Consider the following 18,235-nt stretch of genomic DNA (forward strand, 5'->3'; position numbering starts at 1 on the left):
TAGTGTGTTTCTACAAACTGCTCCAGTCATTCTTGGTTGGTGGAATAGTTTTTATGAGAAATATTATCAGTAAAACTTGTGTTCTTACCAAAGATTTGCAGCCAAATAATTATTCTTAAGGTAAACATAATAAAAATATACAAACTTTAATGCTCTATAATAATTAAAATGTAAAAGTTATTCTTTATAGTCCATTAAACAACTATAATATAAACATCTGTGTAGTTTTATGAAGTGCATTTTTTTATTGTAGGACATTTAACTGTGTATAAACATAAGGCCATAGCTATTATATATTTGATGTGTATATATATATATACATACATCACACACATGTAAATATGTATGTGTGTGTATGTGAGTATTAGCATAATGTCCTTTAGTGATAATCTTCCTCAGTTACCTGTATGATCATGTTAAGCCCTTCCCTTGAAACCTGTGAAAGTTCCAAGCGGATTTTGGCATCCCTTCAGCTAGGTTTCTGACCTTAGTTTGCAGTCTTTCTTTAGCCTTCTGCACCTGTCCCTCCTTGTCAACAGCCTGCAAGAGCTCATGGTGTAGACTCTGTTTATGCTCACTTCCACTCCTTTACTCGGATCTTCTCTTCTTCACATTTCACATGCCCACCAGTCTTCTTGTCTTTCTTCCTGACCAGAGTCATGTGTCTCCTCACTGACATCAGCGTGTCTTTCCTCCCAGTTGACAGTTCTTGTGCTGTCCTCTCCTCAGTGCCTAGCACATGGTCTTTGGTCTAGGAAATTGTAGGTAGTAAGTGTGTACCTCTGGGATGGATCTTGCTATGTGTCATAGCTGACTTGGAATTTATTCTGTACTTCAGGCGAACATTGGGTTTTTGTTAATTCTCCTGCCTCAGCTTCCCAAGTATTGGTATTACATGCTTAGCCAGCATGCCTAGCAAGATAAGATTTTTTTTCTTCCTGTACTAAGGGTTAAACCCAGAGCCTTGCACACTCTAGGCAAGTGCTTTACCAGTGGACTATGGCCCTAGCTCCTGGTTTTTATTTAAACTCATGTCAAGCTTTATCCTGTGGTTCTTCTTTTTTTCCTACTTTCTACACATTTCTAGAAATACCTGTGTACTGATGTTTATGTAGTTCCATTTCAGGATTCTTTTCTATTTCTGACCTCTTATATAGATATTCAAGTTCTTTAGCCCATATTCAGGTCATTAATACAATGAAATGTCAATTGGCACATAAGGGCTTATGACTAGTCCTTTCCGTGTCAAATACCTATTTTATCTTGTATTGACCACTCTGCTTCAACTTTCCCTCTCTAAAATGTAGACATTGTAGTACCTTCCTCATCACAATATGGCCTCTGGTTAGATATAAAAATCTATAATTTTAAGTTTCTAAAATGTGGCACTCATCTTCATGTGCTTTCTAGGTCTTGTGTGGGTTGTGATTCCTCTGAGAGGTTGCTACTCTATGGCTCACTTTGCAAATTGAATAGCTTTGGTTCAGAGAGAATAATCTGCTCCTTTTAGGCCACAGAGTCCCAGAGTTGGGATTTGAAGTCAAATGTGTGACCCTTAATACTATTTACTTTGCTTAGACATTGTAAATAATGTGTTGAATATCTGGGGTGTTTTGTTTGTGTGCTTTTGTGCTGTAGTTTGAGTTTTGGTATCTGACAGGCAGATGCTGCTTATGTTAATGTCCCATGGTTGAAGCTTCTAATGAGTTTTTCTAGTTGATGACATTTTACAAGTATTGCTAATTCCCTGTTAGGGGGATTGTGCAGTTCATGTTTGACTCCACTTGGAGAGAGGACTGGATTATATCACTCCTATTTTCCCTGGCCTTCAGCCTCTGTTCCCCTTTCCTTTGCTGATTTTTCTATGTATCCTTTTATGTTACTAATTTTATCGTAAGTCTGACTATGAAGTGTTGAGTCCTCTACATCCTTCAAGAGCTCCTCAAACCTGAGGTCTTTAACATAGCACAATCACCATTTTCTCCCCCTTGAAGGATGAGATTAGAAATGGAATTGAGTTCTGAAAAGTTTCAGATTTAGTTGGAAACTCTAATGTTTTGGTAATGTATAAGAAGGAATTAGTTAGATGGGGTTTCTGTGCTTTTGACTTTCTCCTTTTATAGCATTTAAGTGGGGAATAAATGCCATGAAGCTGTAGGGGATGAGATAATCCTGATCTTCTAAATATAAAGAGTTCTTCCAGGTAGAAGTTGTGTCCAGGAAATAGCATTCCTGGTTATTTGTTTACTGATGATGGAGTCCTACAGACATCACAGAAGCAGACATATGAGTCATTGGTAAGGTTCAGAGTTGTACAGATTGATTGTTTTGATGGTGTCCTGTCTAGACTGCCTCAATTTACTCTATTCAGGAGAGCTGGGTTGCATATAGTAGAATATTAATGAGAGAGTTTGGAGTGACTGTTGTCTAAATTGGATGGTGGTGTGGAAAATTTTCTGAGTGCTGATGGGTGGCTCTTGATTTGTGATTGAATTGACTGTTACTCCTGTGTGATTACCCCCCCCCCCCAAGAGATTCAGAGCTTGTGGTAGTTAGGAAACTGCCTAGTTCATCCCAGCTGGTGTTTTTGTTGATGAACAATTTAGAAAGAGTTTGAGACGTCAGCAAGACAATGACTAAAGTGAAAGAATACAGAGATTAGGAACCCAGGTTTGGAAGGTCACAAAAAGGATGCCAAGGGAGAGTTCTTTTCCTTGACAGTGATCAGGTATAGCAACAGGAAGGGCGTCAAGGAACTGGGTAGATTGGTAGTTAACAGAGGTTGGCAAGCAGGGAACCTGGAACCAGACTATGTCGGGTGTGTGATCGTGGACAGGTTTTCAGTGTAAATCATACTATATCTAGTGCCTTTCCTTCAGCTGCAGAGTGTGTGAGCTTGGACGGCTTTTTAAGTGTAGCAAGTCTTGGTTGCCTGCCACCAAAATGAAGCAGCATGGAGGCCTGACTAGACCATGTAGACCTGTAGACAGTTCTGTACCATATTTTAGCGCTCACTGTTGTTGAATGTGATTTAGGGGTTGGTTGTTAACATCTTGCCAACTAAACTGCCAGTTTCTTTGGTATTTACACTGTTTCTAGGAGCCAAGTGTCTGACACAGGGTGGTTATAATTGCTCATCTTTTAAGTTGTTGTTGCCAAAAGAGACAAGAAGGAAACAAGAAAGTTCACTTGTTTGTTGCTGTCAAATGTAGAATCATGTGGTTGTTGCTCATTAGTAATGTTGATTTCTACAGTATTTGTAAAACTTTTAGAACAAGGGCAAACAGTAAACCACAATCACTTAGAGTTTTCTGATCTCAGCTTAGAATTTTCCATGCAAGCAAGTGCACAGTTCTCAGTTTACTGTTTGATTTGGGCGGACAAAGGGGTGACTCATGTCTTCCAGGCTGCCCTGAACTTGGGCAACTGAGCAAATGCAAACCTGTTGCTCTGAACATGAACCTTGTTTTCAAGGCATGGTTATTTGTTTAAAAAGGAATTTTTGTTATAATGTCAAACTGACTTCATTTATATGAAAAAAGTTTTATTTTTTTCCTCACAGAATATATCCTGGTTATGATTTCCCTTCTATCTACTCCTCCCAGTTTCCTCCCCAGCTTCCCTCCCATCTGAATCCACCCCCTTTTGGTCTCAGATTAGAAAACAAACAGGCTTCTAAGTGATGATAATAAAATAAGATATAATAACATAAGACAAAAACTAACACATTGGATTTGGATAAAGCAAAGCAAAGAACCGAAGGGAAGGTACAAGTATCAGAGACAACTTGTTTACATGCTCAGAAACTCACGAAAACATTAACCTGGAAGCTGTAACATATACATAGTGGACTTGGTGGAGACCCATGCAGGCCCTGTGCGTGCTGTCTCAGTCTCTGTGAGTTTCTAAGACCTTTGCTCATGGTGATGTAGAGGGCCTTGTTTTCTGGATGGCCTATATGTCCCCTGACTCTTACACTCTTTTTACTTCCTCTTCTGCTAGGTTCCTGAGCCCCAAGGGGTGGGATTTGATAGAGACATCCCGCTTAGGGTTGAGTGTTCCTGGGTTTCTAACCCTGCATTTTGTCTGGTTGTGGGTCTCTGTGTTTGTTCCTATTTGCTACAGAAAGAAGCTTTTCTGATGATAGCGAAGCAAGACACTGGTCTAGAGTACAGCAGGATGTCATTAGAAGTCATTTTTTGTTACTTTTATTTATCTTTCTTTTAGAACAGTAATATTTGGGTTTTCTCTAGGTCCCTGGGCTATCTAGTTTGAGGTTCTTGGTCAACTAAGCAGTGTCAGATATGGGTTACAAGTTTTGTGCCACCATTGCTCTAGTTTATCTTGTAGGTCAGACTCCATTGTAGGTAAAAGGATTTATGGCTAGACTGTGTTTATGTTTCTTTTTTATTAGCATGCAGAGTGCCTTCCTGTACCAAAGATGGTAGCAGGTAGGGGTGAAGGCTCTATGTAGACACCAGCTCAGCTTCTTTATGTTCAATGAGTTGTGTTGGGTATTGTACTTCAGCCTTGCTGTCAGTATGTGGAGAATGACTATTGTCTTGGCCATAACCTAGGTTGTTTGGTGGTTCACATGGGACCCCTGTAGCCAACCAATTCAATTAGACTAACCTCATTTCAGTACTGGAAGCTTCATTTTATGACAAGAGATGGCTAGTCGGTGTCCTGTCACCTCCATTATTTGATGCTTTCATTTTGATTGCCTTTATATATGTATATATTTTAGGAAGCTTCTACTGTATTATGTTTCCATAATATCCCTCCAGTGGCCATTATTTATAGCTGTCTCTCCCTGTATTCCCACCTTTGTCCCTTCTCTCTTCCCTTCCCCACTTGATTTTCCAGTTCCAGCGTCCCCATCCATCTGTAACTACTCTTTTTTTCTCTTCCTAAGGAGATCTTTCTGTCCCCCCTAGATCCTTACTTTATACCTGTCCTCTGTAGTTCTATGGATGGTAGCTTGGTTATTCTTAAATTAAAGGGGAGTGATGCTTAGTTTTGAGCCACTGATCATGGTTAATGAAATTGAGGCTGAAAAACGCTGCTGTTGAGGCCAGAACTCTGTAAGTACTTCTAGCCTGCCTATTTTTCAATGCCTTCAGGTGGACAAATGTTTATTGCTCCTCTGAATCACAGCATCATTTTAGCCTGTTGCATCCATTATTTTTTGAACCAATGACATTTTAGAATTATTTGTCATTTCTAGGTGTAGGAAAGTGACTGTCAGGAGGAATATCTCTTGTGAAACATTAAATGCTTAATTTCTGTACTTATGAATTTTTTACAAAGTTTTATGAGTAAAATAACTTTGTTTTACTTGTATAAAACCAATTAGTCTCATTTTACATTCAATATTTAATTAATTCTCTTATTAAGTATTATTCATCATGATTTAGTGTAAATTTCCAAGTGTAAAAATTGCCCACTCCACCCTATTTCAGGAAAGCTAGGTTTAAAGACACTTGCCTTGACTAAAGAAATGTCCTGATCCAGGCGGTGGTGGCGCACGCCTTTAATCCCAGCACTCGGGAGGCAGAGGCAGGCGGATCTCTGTGAGTTCGAGGCCAACCTGGTCTACAAAGGGAGTTCCAGGACAGGCCCCAAAGCTGAAGAGAAACCCTGGCTCGAAAAACAAAAAAAAAAAAAAAAAAAAAAAAAAAAAAAAAAAGAAAAAAAAGAAAAGAAAAGAAATGTCCTGAATAAGTTTTTACTGCAGTAGTTCATAACAGCATGAGAGAACTGTTTAGACTTTTATTACATTGCTAAAGCTGGAAATAACTGTGACCACTTCACAGGCAATCTTTGAAAGGAACTTTTAAACACAGTGTTATCAACATGGGGTTTCCATCATTAATGCTCATGTTATTGTTACTGATTTATTATTTTATTATAATATGTTTCATGTGCTGCCAGATAGTGAAGTGCTACGTAATTGCTTCTAAGAGTTTTCTAATAATCTGACATATTTTAAATCACTGACTTTGCTTTAGTTGAATAAAGCAGTAGGTAGTTACTAAAATAACACATTTTTCTCAGCACTGCCTTCTAATTTTGTGACAATTAGAAAGATATAGTGTGGAAGAGAGGTACTAGTTTACCCCAAGTTAATTTGACATTAAATACACAGCAATGAATCCGACCTTCTAGATTGATGGTGAATGGAACTGGGTGGCGAAGGCTTGTCTCAGAGTGCCTTGGCTAGCATGGCACACACCCAACCTTGACAAGAATTTAATCTTAATGTTCCATGTGTTCATTCTAGACTCTTACACGTGACTTGGAGTTCAGAGAAAAACAACAACTGCAGATGCTAGATCAACTTAAGGAGATCCAGAATCACTTTGAGACCTGTGAGGCTGATCGTAAGCGCAGTGACCTCCAGATCTCAGAGCTGAGTCATCACGCAGAGGATGCAACCAAGCAGGCAGAGCACTACCTTAGTGAGTTCCAGAGGTCAGAAGCCCTGCGAGAGGAGGCAGAGAAGAGGAGAGAAGACCTGAAAACGAAGGCCCAGGACTCCATCCGTCAGTGGAAGCTGAAGCATAAGAAGCTGGAGCGGGCACTGGAGAAACAAGCAGAAACCCTGGACCAGCTGACAGATAAGAACAATCAGGTATAAGCACCAGGTTCCTAGTGTTTGTCCATCCATCCTTTGAACAAACACCTGAGACCATACTAGGTCTACACCAATTGATACACCTTCAGACAAAAAGCCATTACACATTGTTTAGTTGAAGGGAAAACATTATTTCATGTTTGCATTTTTTAGATCTTCTAAAATATTTTAATATTTGGTGGCTTTTCAGAGTTGAGGGATCTTCTACCTTCTGTCTCAGTTTAGTTTATGAGTTCCCTAATTGGAATTATTTTTCAAAATTCTAACTCTCCAGAGGAAAAGTCACTTCATCTCCCTTAGCATGATGGCACACTCCCTACTGCATGGATTTTCCAGTCTTATTCCTTTGAGTACCTTGACTGAAGGCCAGGGTAGAAAGGAGAGGGTTAAAGCTGTAGTAGTGACTAAGGAATTCTTCTGGGAGGTGCTGGAATAGGCTGGTCTACAGGGGTGACATTGACAGCTTCATTGGCAGAGCAGTGCCTTCAGATCACAAGGCTCCTTCTGACTATGTTATGCTCTCCTAAGAGCAGCAGAAAGCCTGTGCTAGTCTTGGTGAGTATTCACTGTATCTTGTCTCTTGCACAATCAGTTACTTCTAATAGATTTAATGCCCCTGTGTTGATTTTCAGCTGTATCTTTGGTTTGAACTAAACACAGATGTTAAAAAGTCATGATAGATTTTTGTCCATGTTTGGTCTGGGGTTGTTGTGTATACTTTGTTGTTTGTCAAGAACTCAAAATAGTCCAGAAGAATTTTGTGTAAGTGGACTCTCTTTGGAAATAATAAAAATAGCATCAGAAAAGGAAAATTCAGGACAATTATGTTGATAGAATCATCTGACATCACTTACAATGACATACTTATTTTGGGTCAAATGTCATGACCATGATGCTTTACCTTTTAAGTATATATTCTTCAGATTTAAGATCAGGGAAGCCTGTACGCACTGTGGAGTGCCGTCTGTTTTAACTCATCAGACACAGTTAAGTGACTAGCTGCCAGGAGGTAAAGCAGTCTCAAAGCTTCTGGACTCGAATCTAAATTGATTTGATCTCAGAAACTTCCTTTACCTTGATTATACTGTTGTCGGCCTAGCCTGGCAACTGGTTCTGTGGACATGCCTGTAAGGGGAGGCAGCCAGAGAGCAGAGAGTTGCTGCTGATGGACTTGGAGCTGTCTGGGGATCTGCCTTCATTAGAGGAAATTTAGAAGGGTCCATGTCACCAGGCAGTATCCTGATTTATGGTGCTGAGCACTTATTAGATTGAGTTTTTAGAATACTAAAAATTATTAAACAATCATTTCCCAGAATATTCCTGATAAAATTATTTTTTATCATTTATCATTACTGATGATAAGCAGAGAAGTAGTTTTAAAGTGATTGCTGCAGTTAGGATAGGATTACAATTATCACAGCAGGCATTGTAATTTATCCTTTAAAAACCTTAAAAATTAATGTGGCATGTTACAGTGTGAGCAATGATTAATCAAGGGAGAGAGGCTTAGAAATGTTTCATGGAGGCTCCAAGGGTTCAGTAAATCTGTGACGTACAAATATGTGGTGAAGAATTTTGAGAAAATTTAATAGTATCTAGCAGCTAGGATGATGGCACATACTTGTTGTTCAAGTCTGAGGACCTGTGATTGGGTCTTGGGAAGCCATGGAAAAGCTAGGTACAGTGGTGCACATCTGTGATCTCAGGACTGGGAACCAGAGACAGGTTCATCTGAGGGTTACCTGAACAGTCGGGTCAGCCAAAACACCAAGTTCAGGTTCAGTGAGAGACCTGTTCTTAAAATCATAAGGTGGAGAGTAATAGGGGAAGACATCCTGATGTCGGGCTGGGGTCACAGGTCAGTGATAGGATGCACGCTTGGCATATTATGTGTCCTGGGTTCAATTCCCATTGGCACACACATATACACCTATACCCGCACTGCCCCACCCCAGAGAGAGATAGGGAGAGGGAGAGAGAGAGCAGCTTACTGAATATTGCCTATATGGAATATTTACTTAAGATTTAATTTTTAATAAAAATCACAAAGATATCTTAAGGCATAATATCATCCACTTTTTTGTTTAGAGTTAATTAGTTTCACAAAATGACTTTTGGGTATATTTGAAACTGTATATCAAAGTAAAAATGATACAAATGTAACTTCTTGTAGTTTAAGGAATGAATGTAATAAATAACTTTGTAACTTTGTTGATCCATTTTGTGTGCTAACTGATGCAGTTTTTCTATTTGTAAAATGGTTCTATGCTTAGTCTGTTTCTCTTTGTAGCATAATTTATGTTCTGCTTTAAGATTTGCCACTTAAAAGGGTGTTAAATGACTAAGGGTTTCTTTTCTCTCTAAACCCCCCCCCCCATTTCTTCTGTTCTTCTTATGTACATTTATGGAATCTTGGTCACATGACAAAAACTATTTCACTTGCTAAAGGACATGTAATTTTAACCCCAAATCATATAATCATAGAAAAATGGCATCAAAAGCAGATAGGATCAGGTCATTTTCTTTCCTTCAAGGGGAGGGCATAAGCAAGGGCCTGTTGAGATATGTACGGTGGCTGCTTCCCACCACCTGGCTAGCTTTATCCGAAATAATTACACGGAAACTGTATTTTTTTAAACACTGCTTGGCCCATTAGTTTCAGCCTCTTACATATTGATCTAACCCACTTTTAATATTCTGTGTAGCACCACGAGCTGGCTTACCAGGAAAGATCTTAACCTGTGTCTGTCTGGAGTGGGAGAATCATGGCGACTCTTGACTCAGCTTCTTTCTCCCAGCATTCTGTTTTGTTTACTCCACCTATCTAGATTCTACCCTATCAGAGGGCCAAGCAGTTTTCTTTATTAGTTAACCAATGAAAACAACAGATTAGAAAGAAATCACTCCCACATTATTTCCCCCTTTTCTGTTTACACCAAAAAGAAGGCTTTTATTTTAACATAGTAAAATTACATATAGCAAAACAGTTATCAAGCAAGAATTACATTTATAATATTTATAACTACCTTATTTTTTATCGTAACAATGGAAAACTATAACTATAACCATTTTTTAACTCCATCAAAGACTCCAGAAGGATATAATATTACCTAAGTAAACAAGAAATCCAAAACTCTAGAAATGACAGAGACATCTCGCTGCCTGGACAGTCACCCAAAGTTTCTCTGTACTGTTGGGGCATCCATCTTTGGCCTTCAGGCCCATAGTATCCAGCAGACTCTTCCATGAAGCAGGAAATTTTAAAGACAGTTTAGTCATTTTTTGCTGTGTCCTGCAGAATGTCTTGTAGACTCTTTTATGAATCAGGAACCCTGAAAGACCATCTCACCTTTAGGCAAGTTTAGCAGTCCTCTCTCTGTGGGTTTTTTGTGTCCAGTTCATGTATCAGTCCAGGCAAGAGCAGTTTCTTGCCCAAATGGCTATCAAACTCCATAAGGATCCTCTTTGATACCCATCTTACTCTTGAAGTAGATTGGTGCTGCAAGGAGCAGACATGTCTCACTGTCATGAACAGTCCTAAATTATTAAAACATTTAAAATGTCATATTTTGTAGTCTTTGAAAGATAAGAAGAATGCCTATCCAACTGAATTATATCTCTATATATCTAGAAAATCTAACATGACTACAAACTTGACTATTATTGATCATTATCCATTAACAACCTATATTTTTTAATTATACATTACATTTTTAAATGAACTACACAATCACAATACCTCAATTAAGAGCAGAAACACATATACATATAACAAAATTGACCTTAAAATCCATACCAATGCAAATTATTTATACCTATATCATAGCCCCCTTTAAATGTAAAAGAACATTTATAAACAATATTTGGGAACATGGGTGTAGTTTTTTCTCTCTAAACTGCTTCCTGTTGAATGGGGGCATCGTTAATTAGGTCTTTCATGGTATAACCTGTGTGCCAGGGTCATCTCAGTTGGCAGTTGAGTGAAGTAATTTTTTGAGGGTGTTCACAGCAACCTTTCAGGAGGGCATGGTCTATCATACCATATTGGGATAGAAGAAATCCACAGGGTCTCACCATGGTGCACCTGAGTAGCTCACAGATGAACACACAGGGAGACTGCAGGGCATCGCTCTTGTGGTCTGGTTGTTAGTCCGGATAGTTTAGTTTCTCGTTTTCTAAGTGCTGTTAGAAATCATTGGCTTTCAGATACGCTTTGAAAAGTAAAGAGGAAGAATTAGGAATCCGAGTTTGATTGTAGTATGCATGTTTCTGCTTTTCCTCCAGGTTTCCTATATTGTCATATGACTAGCGATCCCTGTGTTTCTTATTTTGTTCCTGCTGAGTTGGCAGAACTTTCAGTTTGCTTGTGTATGGAGCTTTTTTGCTTGATTGTGTTTGACTCTAAGGATCTTCATTTGCCACCTTTTCCATCTATGCATTTCTCCCCTGCCGAGAGATGTCATAACCTGCTTGAGATCCGAACTATTTAATAATTTAAGGTGAGAAGGCGTATTGCTAAAGTGTTTCACTTTTCAAGCATGTGCTGCGGCCTACGAGGTGCAGTTCAGGAATGCACTGGCATTTTCTGTGTTCCTTTCCACAGGAGAATAACATTAAGCCCTCCCCTGTGAACCTCTTAGTAAAATAAAATGGTGATTGGCATGAGGTCTTTGAGGAGTTGTCCCTTTTCTGCTCCTACCAAGGTTTTGGACAATATCATTCTTGTACTTACCTGGCTAGAACATTCTTTTCTCTTTGTTATTCTACACTCCCCCATTATTTCTTCCAAATCTCTCAAGGGGTTTAGCACCGATCTCCCTCCTGTTTCTTAAGAGTAATTTTTGTTGTCATTATCTTGAGCATTATCATAGCAAGGAGGGCGTTTGAGAACCAGCAGCAAGCATAAGCATTGCTCACGGTCAGTGTGTGGTGGAAATAACTTGGCTCTACTGGCTGCTGTTGTTGTTTGAAATGAATGTGCTGATAATCAGACACCAGGATGGTTGGTTCTTGGCCTCTGTCACTCAGTTTACTCTTACCCTCAGGGGATGGATTTCTCTTGAGTACCTTTCCATAATTAAAGAGTTTATGCCCGTCTTTGTGGGATCTCCAGGTTTCTTGTTTGTTTGTTACTGTGCTTCTTTCTTCTCAGACATTGGCATTATTTGATTAGTTTATCACAAGTGACACACATCATGTATCATAACCTTTATTATATGTTGTCTAGGTTCCTCATATTATCATTTACCTCTTGTTTTTGTATAATACTGCAATATACATTATTGTTATTTTAAGCAATGTTTTAATGTTTCAGTATGTAGTAAAGTCACATCAGAGGTTTTTTTCCCCTTTGCTTGATTTTATCTTACATTTGACTAATTGTTGATCATTATAGATTAGTACATTTTGGTAACAGGTATCTGAAATACATGTTCCTATTAGTGTGGTAGTGTAATATGTGATTTTTACATAGCTATAAACTGATTATATGCTTATTCCCATTTCCAGTCTAAAATTATTATTCATTAAAATAGGCAAAATATGATTTAATGAATTTTTTTCCTTATGGATTAAGTTTTATTTTGTTACTTGGAAGATGCGTAGTAAATTTTGTAGTAACATTTCTTTGGTTTGGTTTTGTAACCCACTAGATTCTAAAGGAGAAAGATGATTTGAAAAACCAGCTTTATCCAGCCTTACAGCAGATAGAAAGTCTCAGGAAGGAGCTCAATGATGTCTTGACCAAGTGTGCCCAGCAGGAAGAGGAGCTTCACTGTAAGGAGAAGAAACTCAGTGATGTTGAGTCTCACCAAGCTGAACTCGAGCTGGAGGTCAAGAACTCCCTAGACACCATCCATCGACTGGAGAGTGAACTGAAAAGACAGAGTAAGATGCAAAGCCAGATCAAGGCTGAGAAAACTCACCTGGAGGAGGAAATTGCAGAGCTCAAGAGAAGCCAGGCCCAGGACAAAGCCAAGCTTCTTGAGATGCAAGAGGCCATCAAGGACTTGAGCGCCATCCGAGCAGATCTGGCTAATAAATTGGCCGAAGAAGAGAGAGCCAAGAAAGCTGTGCTCAAGAATCTTTCTGAACTGACGGCCCAGACAAAGTCTAAAGAGGAAGAAACGGCTACCATTATCACACAGTTAAAGTTAGAACGAGATGTTCACCAGAGGGAGCTGGAAGATCTCACATCATCACTGCACAGTGTGAAAACGAAGCATGAACAGAATATCCAGGAGCTGATGAAGCACTTTAGGAAAGAAAAGAGTGAAGCAGAGAATCATATCAGGACACTGAAGGTACCTCTGCTCAATTATCTTGATGATACTGACAGGATTTTTTTCTGGTGACTCATGAAGTTAATAAAGCATAAACTTTTAGAGATCATTCTGTATTCCCAAGCATTGCAGGGAAGATAAAACCAACAGTAAAGAGGTTTATTCATTCCTATTCGGCCAGGTTGAAATGAATTATAGCAGCTCCTGGGAGCATCTATTTCAGAGCATAGGAGCCCTTTAAAGAGAACATTTAGCTATTTTGGGAGTTCAGGAAAGGTAGAGGTGGCTGTAAGTCCTGGACCTGAAACGTGCCCTCGTTCAACATTTATGACCTTCTAAAATACAAACGGCAAAGACTTGTCAAGGCCACAGAAGCTATAGCCACAGTCCTTATTTGTATGGTAACTAAAGCTACACAGCCTATATGTTGTGGCAACCCAAGGCCTCTGTGATTTACTCTTTCCTTTTTAAATCAATCTGCTTAGGTAAATCCCTAATTGAGATTCTTTCATTTGTGGAAATGCTCTTAAAATCTAATGTCGTTGGCACTGTTACCATGTGGGGCAGTTATTAATCAAGTGGTTGTCAGCTGCATTAAATTTATCCATCTCCCTGCTTTGCTTTTTCTCTATTGTACATAAATGGTAAGGGTTCCATATTACATATTTATGTTTTTAATTTCCCTTTGTCAGAGTGAAACTCACAAAAGGTTGGATTTGTTTCAACCGTATGATCAGAGCCTCAGATTGTTTCTGATACCTTGCTCATATTTGTTTAATAAGTGAATAAATAGATAAATTGTTAAAGTTTAGCAATAATTTTTCTTCAGAAGTTCTTGCAATGCAGCTACTACTGTAGAAGAACTTAAGATTAAGAGAACATGATAACGAAGTAATTGATACCTGCGGAACACTGTCTCATAGGTTCTTTCCCAGTTTTGTTTAGCCTTCTGGCAGTAGCCGTCTGAGGACCACTAGCTGATGTGGCAGATCAGAATGAAGGGTAGACAAATAGGTAAGGGATTCACTAGTAGTCCTTGTCACCACAATTTTAAGATGCACTAAGAAAAACAATACCGTATCTTACATGTGGAATTGTGATATGCTGTCACATAATGTCATATAAGCTAACATCCCAAATGGAAGATGGGAAAATCTAAAAGACATGTATTTTAATATTTATTAAATAAGGTGCAATAGCCTTTTAGAATGATGAGGACATGAATCAAACTAGAATTAGGGTTATGGCGAAGAGCTCATATTACATGCTGATTGATTGGCCACTACAGTAATACTGGTAGAAAATCTTTTTGAGCACTTTGTGTCAGTTCCAGCTGTAAGGACTAGTAGTTGAATACATCATTCCTGACAGTAGTGTACATCACTTTCTTACAAGGAAATTGAGACAGAAGTGTTAAGTAATAACATGCCTGCAGAATAGTAGAGACATGATTTGAGTCTATGTAGTCATCTGCTTGAGTTGTCACTTGACTGTTCTGGGAAAGATTTAGGACAGAAACCAACCAGGTAGTAAGTTTGGTGAGTAGGTGAATTATGGCACTTTTTGTGAACTTAGACTATGCAGACAGCACAGAAAATCTGGAGAGAATAATGGCAACTCTAGTTTCTGACTTTGTTAAGTGGGAGAATCTTAGGCTTAATTATGAAAGTCTAGGTATAGAGCACTTGAGAGCATATAGTGTCAAGAGATGAGGGGAAATTGAAATGTAGGGTGAAATTATGTAGAAACCAAGGACTCAAGGATGTTAGCTTCTCTCACAAGATTTGGGCCATTGCACAAAGAGAAAGAGGAGAACAAATATCTAGAATGCCAACAATTAAAAAAATAACTGAGAAAGAGATTCTAGAAAATATGAGTAAAAGACTAAACAGGAGACAGGAGGAGAATCAGGAGAGAATGATGTCTTGGAATCCCAGCAGGATATTTCAAGAAAAGTATGACCAATGGGCTGGAGAGATGGCTTAGCAAGTAAAAACACTGGCTGCTCATCAGAGGACCTGGGTTCAGTTCCCAGTACCACACTGTGGCTCACAATTGTCTATAAGTCTAGTTTAAAGGGACCCAGTGTCCTCTTTTAGCTTCCATGGGCTCCAGTCATGTCTATGGTACACAAACCTACATTCAGACAAAACACCCCTACACATAAATAAATAAACATAAAATATTTAGTGTTCATGTGATAAGCTAGAAGAAGTAAAAATGTGTTCATTCTATTTTACAACAAAAGCCCACAAAGAAATATGAGGGTCCTGGATCTAAGACACAATGTTCCACATTCAGCAGTAGACAAAGCCTCTCTTCCTCTGCAGACATTAGAAGACAAGGATGAGGATGTCTGGATGGTCTGGAGGTTGGTATGGGAGAAGAAGAGTTGAGCACTAATAGGCAGACACTTGCTGGGAAGACTGGTGTTGACCAGTGTGGGGACTTGTAAGTACTGCCGGGCAGCTAGACAAGAAGAAGAAGCATTTCTGGTCAAAAGAGAGAGAGGGGCTGGAGCTAACGGTCCATTTTTAGAGGTTTTGTTTTTGTTTTTGTTTGTTTTTATTCAGTCAGAAATTCTTTGAGAGCAGAATTTTAGAGTTAAGGTCCAGATGGCCATCCAGTGGGTTTTCCTTGTGAACGTGGGTGAAATAGAATAAGTAATTTTGAAGTTAGCCTTTTGAGTGGCCATTTGGACGATTATGGTGATATTATGAAGGGATTAATTCATCATATGTCAAAAACCTATATGAAGAGGATGACTGAACCATGAGCTGTTGTCAACAAGGACAAGGTGTGGAGGAGTAGTGTAAGCCTCACAGGGAGGCTGGGCTTTGCATGATGCTGACCACAAAATGCCTTGTCAGCTCTACAGGGCAGTGCCTTGGCCAAGGACCTTGTAGTTATGATTGTCACTGAAGCTGAGCGTCCTTTCGTTTGATCACTTTTGCTTACCACTCTTAATTTGGCTGTGTGATAAGCTTTATGTTCATGACTGGGAACTGGTAATAATTTTTCAGTTAAAAGGGTTTTGTTCTCTACAAGAACAAAATCCTTCAGGGAATGCCAGGAAAACACATACAAATAATTGGAGGACATGAATAAATCCCTTCAAGAAAGCTAAGAAAGCCAAGAAAAAAAACAAACAGCTGAATAAAATGAATAAAACTGTCATATATCTGAAAATGGAAATAGAAGCAATAATGAAAACACAAATTGAGGAAACCTTGGAGATGGAAAATCTACGTAAGCAAACAAGAACTATAGATGCAAGCACCACCAACAGAATGCAAGAGATGGAAGAGAGAACTTTAGGCATAGGAGATACCATAGAAGAAAGTCATCTATCAAAGTGTTAAATCTAAAAAATTCCTGATGCAAATCATCCAGGAAATCTGGAACACTGAAAAAAAAAACCCTAAGAATAATAAGAATAAATGAAGGAGAAGAATCCCTGCTCATAGGCCCAGTAAATATTTTTAATAAAATCAGAGAAGAAAATTTTCCTAACCTAAAGAAGGACATGTGTATAAAGGTATAAGAAATTTATAGAACACCAAATAGATTGGATCAGAATAGAAGCAAAGAGGAGTCAAGGAAACAGAGTTGGTTCTTTGAGAACATCAACTAAATCCAAATTAGCTAAAAGGCAGAAAAAGAATATCCAAATTAACAAAATAAGAAACAAAAAGGGGGACACAACAGACATTAGGTCATAATTAAAAATCCTGTACTTCACAAAATTGGAAAATCTAAAAGAAACTGACAATTTTCTTGATAGATATCACTTACAAAAGCTAAATTAAGATCAGAGAAACTATTTAAATAGACCTATAACTCCTAAGGTAATAGAAGCAGTCATTAAAAGTCTCCCAATCAAAAATGGTCCAGGGTCAGACAGTTTTAGCACAGAATTCTACCAGACTTTCAAAAAAGAGCTAACATTAATACTCTTCAATTATTTCCCAAAATAGAAATAGAAGCAATGTTACCAAATTAATTTTATGAAGCTGCAGTCACCCTGATACCCAAACTACAGATAAACTCAACAAAAGATAATTACAAACCAATTTCCCTCATGAACATAGATGAAAAAAATACACAATAAAATACTTGTAAAGCAAATCCAAGAATACATTCAGAAATCATTCTCCATGGTCAAGTAGGCTGCATCCCAGAGATGCAGGGATGGTTCAATATACGAGAGTAAGTCTATGTAATCCACCATATAAACAAACTGAAAGAAAAGACACATGATCATCTCATTAGATGCTGAAAAGCCATTGACAAAATCTAACACTGCTTCATGATGAAAATCTTAGAGCGACTAGGGCCACAAAGGGCTTACCTAAACTTAATAAAGGCAATATACCCCAAACTGATAGTCAGCATCAAATTAAATGTAGAGAAAGTCAAAGCAACTCCACTAAAACCAGGAGCAAGGCAAGGCTGTCCACTTTCTCCATATCTATTCAATATGAACCAGAATTGAAGTTCTAGTGAAAGCGATAAGATAACTGAAAGAGATCAGGGGATACAAATTGGAAAGAAAAAGATCAGAGGATGCAAACTGGAAAGAAAGAAGTTGAGGTATCATTAATTGCAGAGGATATGATAGTATACATAAGTTACCCCCAAAAGTCTACCAGGGAACTCCTATAACTGATTAAAAAAAAACACTCTTTTAGTGAAGTTGCTAGATACAAGATTAATTCCATGCCAAAAAGTAGCCCTTTTATACGCAATTGACAAACTGACCGAGAAAGAAATCAGGCAAACAACACCATTCACCATAGCCACAAATAATATAAAATACGTTGGGTTAACTTTAACCAAACAAGTGAAAGACTGGTATGACAAAAATTCAAGTATTTAAAGAAAGAAATTGAAGAAGACATTAGAAGATGGAAAGTTCTCCAATGCTCACTAATTGGTCGGATTAACATAGTAAAAAATGCCCTTTCTACTAAAAGCAATTCAATGAAATCCCCATCAAAATTTAAACATAATTCTTTACAGACCTTAAAAGGACAATACTCCCCAACCCTACATCTGACAGAGGGCTAGTATTCCAAATAAAAAAAGAACTCAAGAAATTAGTCATCAAAAAATGAAGTAATACAATTAAACATTGGAGTACAGATCTAAAAAGAGAATTATCAATCGAGGAATCTCAAATAGCTGAGAGACACTTAAATGTTTAGCAGCCATTAGGCAAATGCAAAATCAAAAATTCTTTGAGATTCCCTTTTACACCTGCTAGAATGACTAAGATCAAAAACACAAGTGACAGCTCCTGCTGGGGAGGATGTGG

At 38.3% G+C, this 18,235-nt stretch overlaps 1 protein-coding gene across 2 annotated transcripts in view; it reads left to right on the forward strand.

Annotated features, from left to right (window-relative positions):
- Cep128 (centrosomal protein 128) overlaps positions 1-18,235 on the forward strand; it is a 342,557-nt gene that overhangs the window by 103,284 nt on the left and 221,038 nt on the right. For both annotated transcript variants that reach the window (XM_075948454.1, XM_075948455.1), the window contains 2 exons: positions 6,284-6,634; positions 12,289-12,939. In XM_075948454.1, the coding sequence (XP_075804569.1) occupies positions 6,284-6,634; positions 12,289-12,939 (1,002 nt within the window). The remainder of the gene's footprint in view (positions 1-6,283; positions 6,635-12,288; positions 12,940-18,235) is intronic.

The sequence above is a fragment of the Microtus pennsylvanicus genome, chromosome 14, assembly GCF_037038515.1.
Source record: "Microtus pennsylvanicus isolate mMicPen1 chromosome 14, mMicPen1.hap1, whole genome shotgun sequence".
Taxonomy (NCBI): domain Eukaryota; kingdom Metazoa; phylum Chordata; class Mammalia; order Rodentia; family Cricetidae; genus Microtus; species Microtus pennsylvanicus.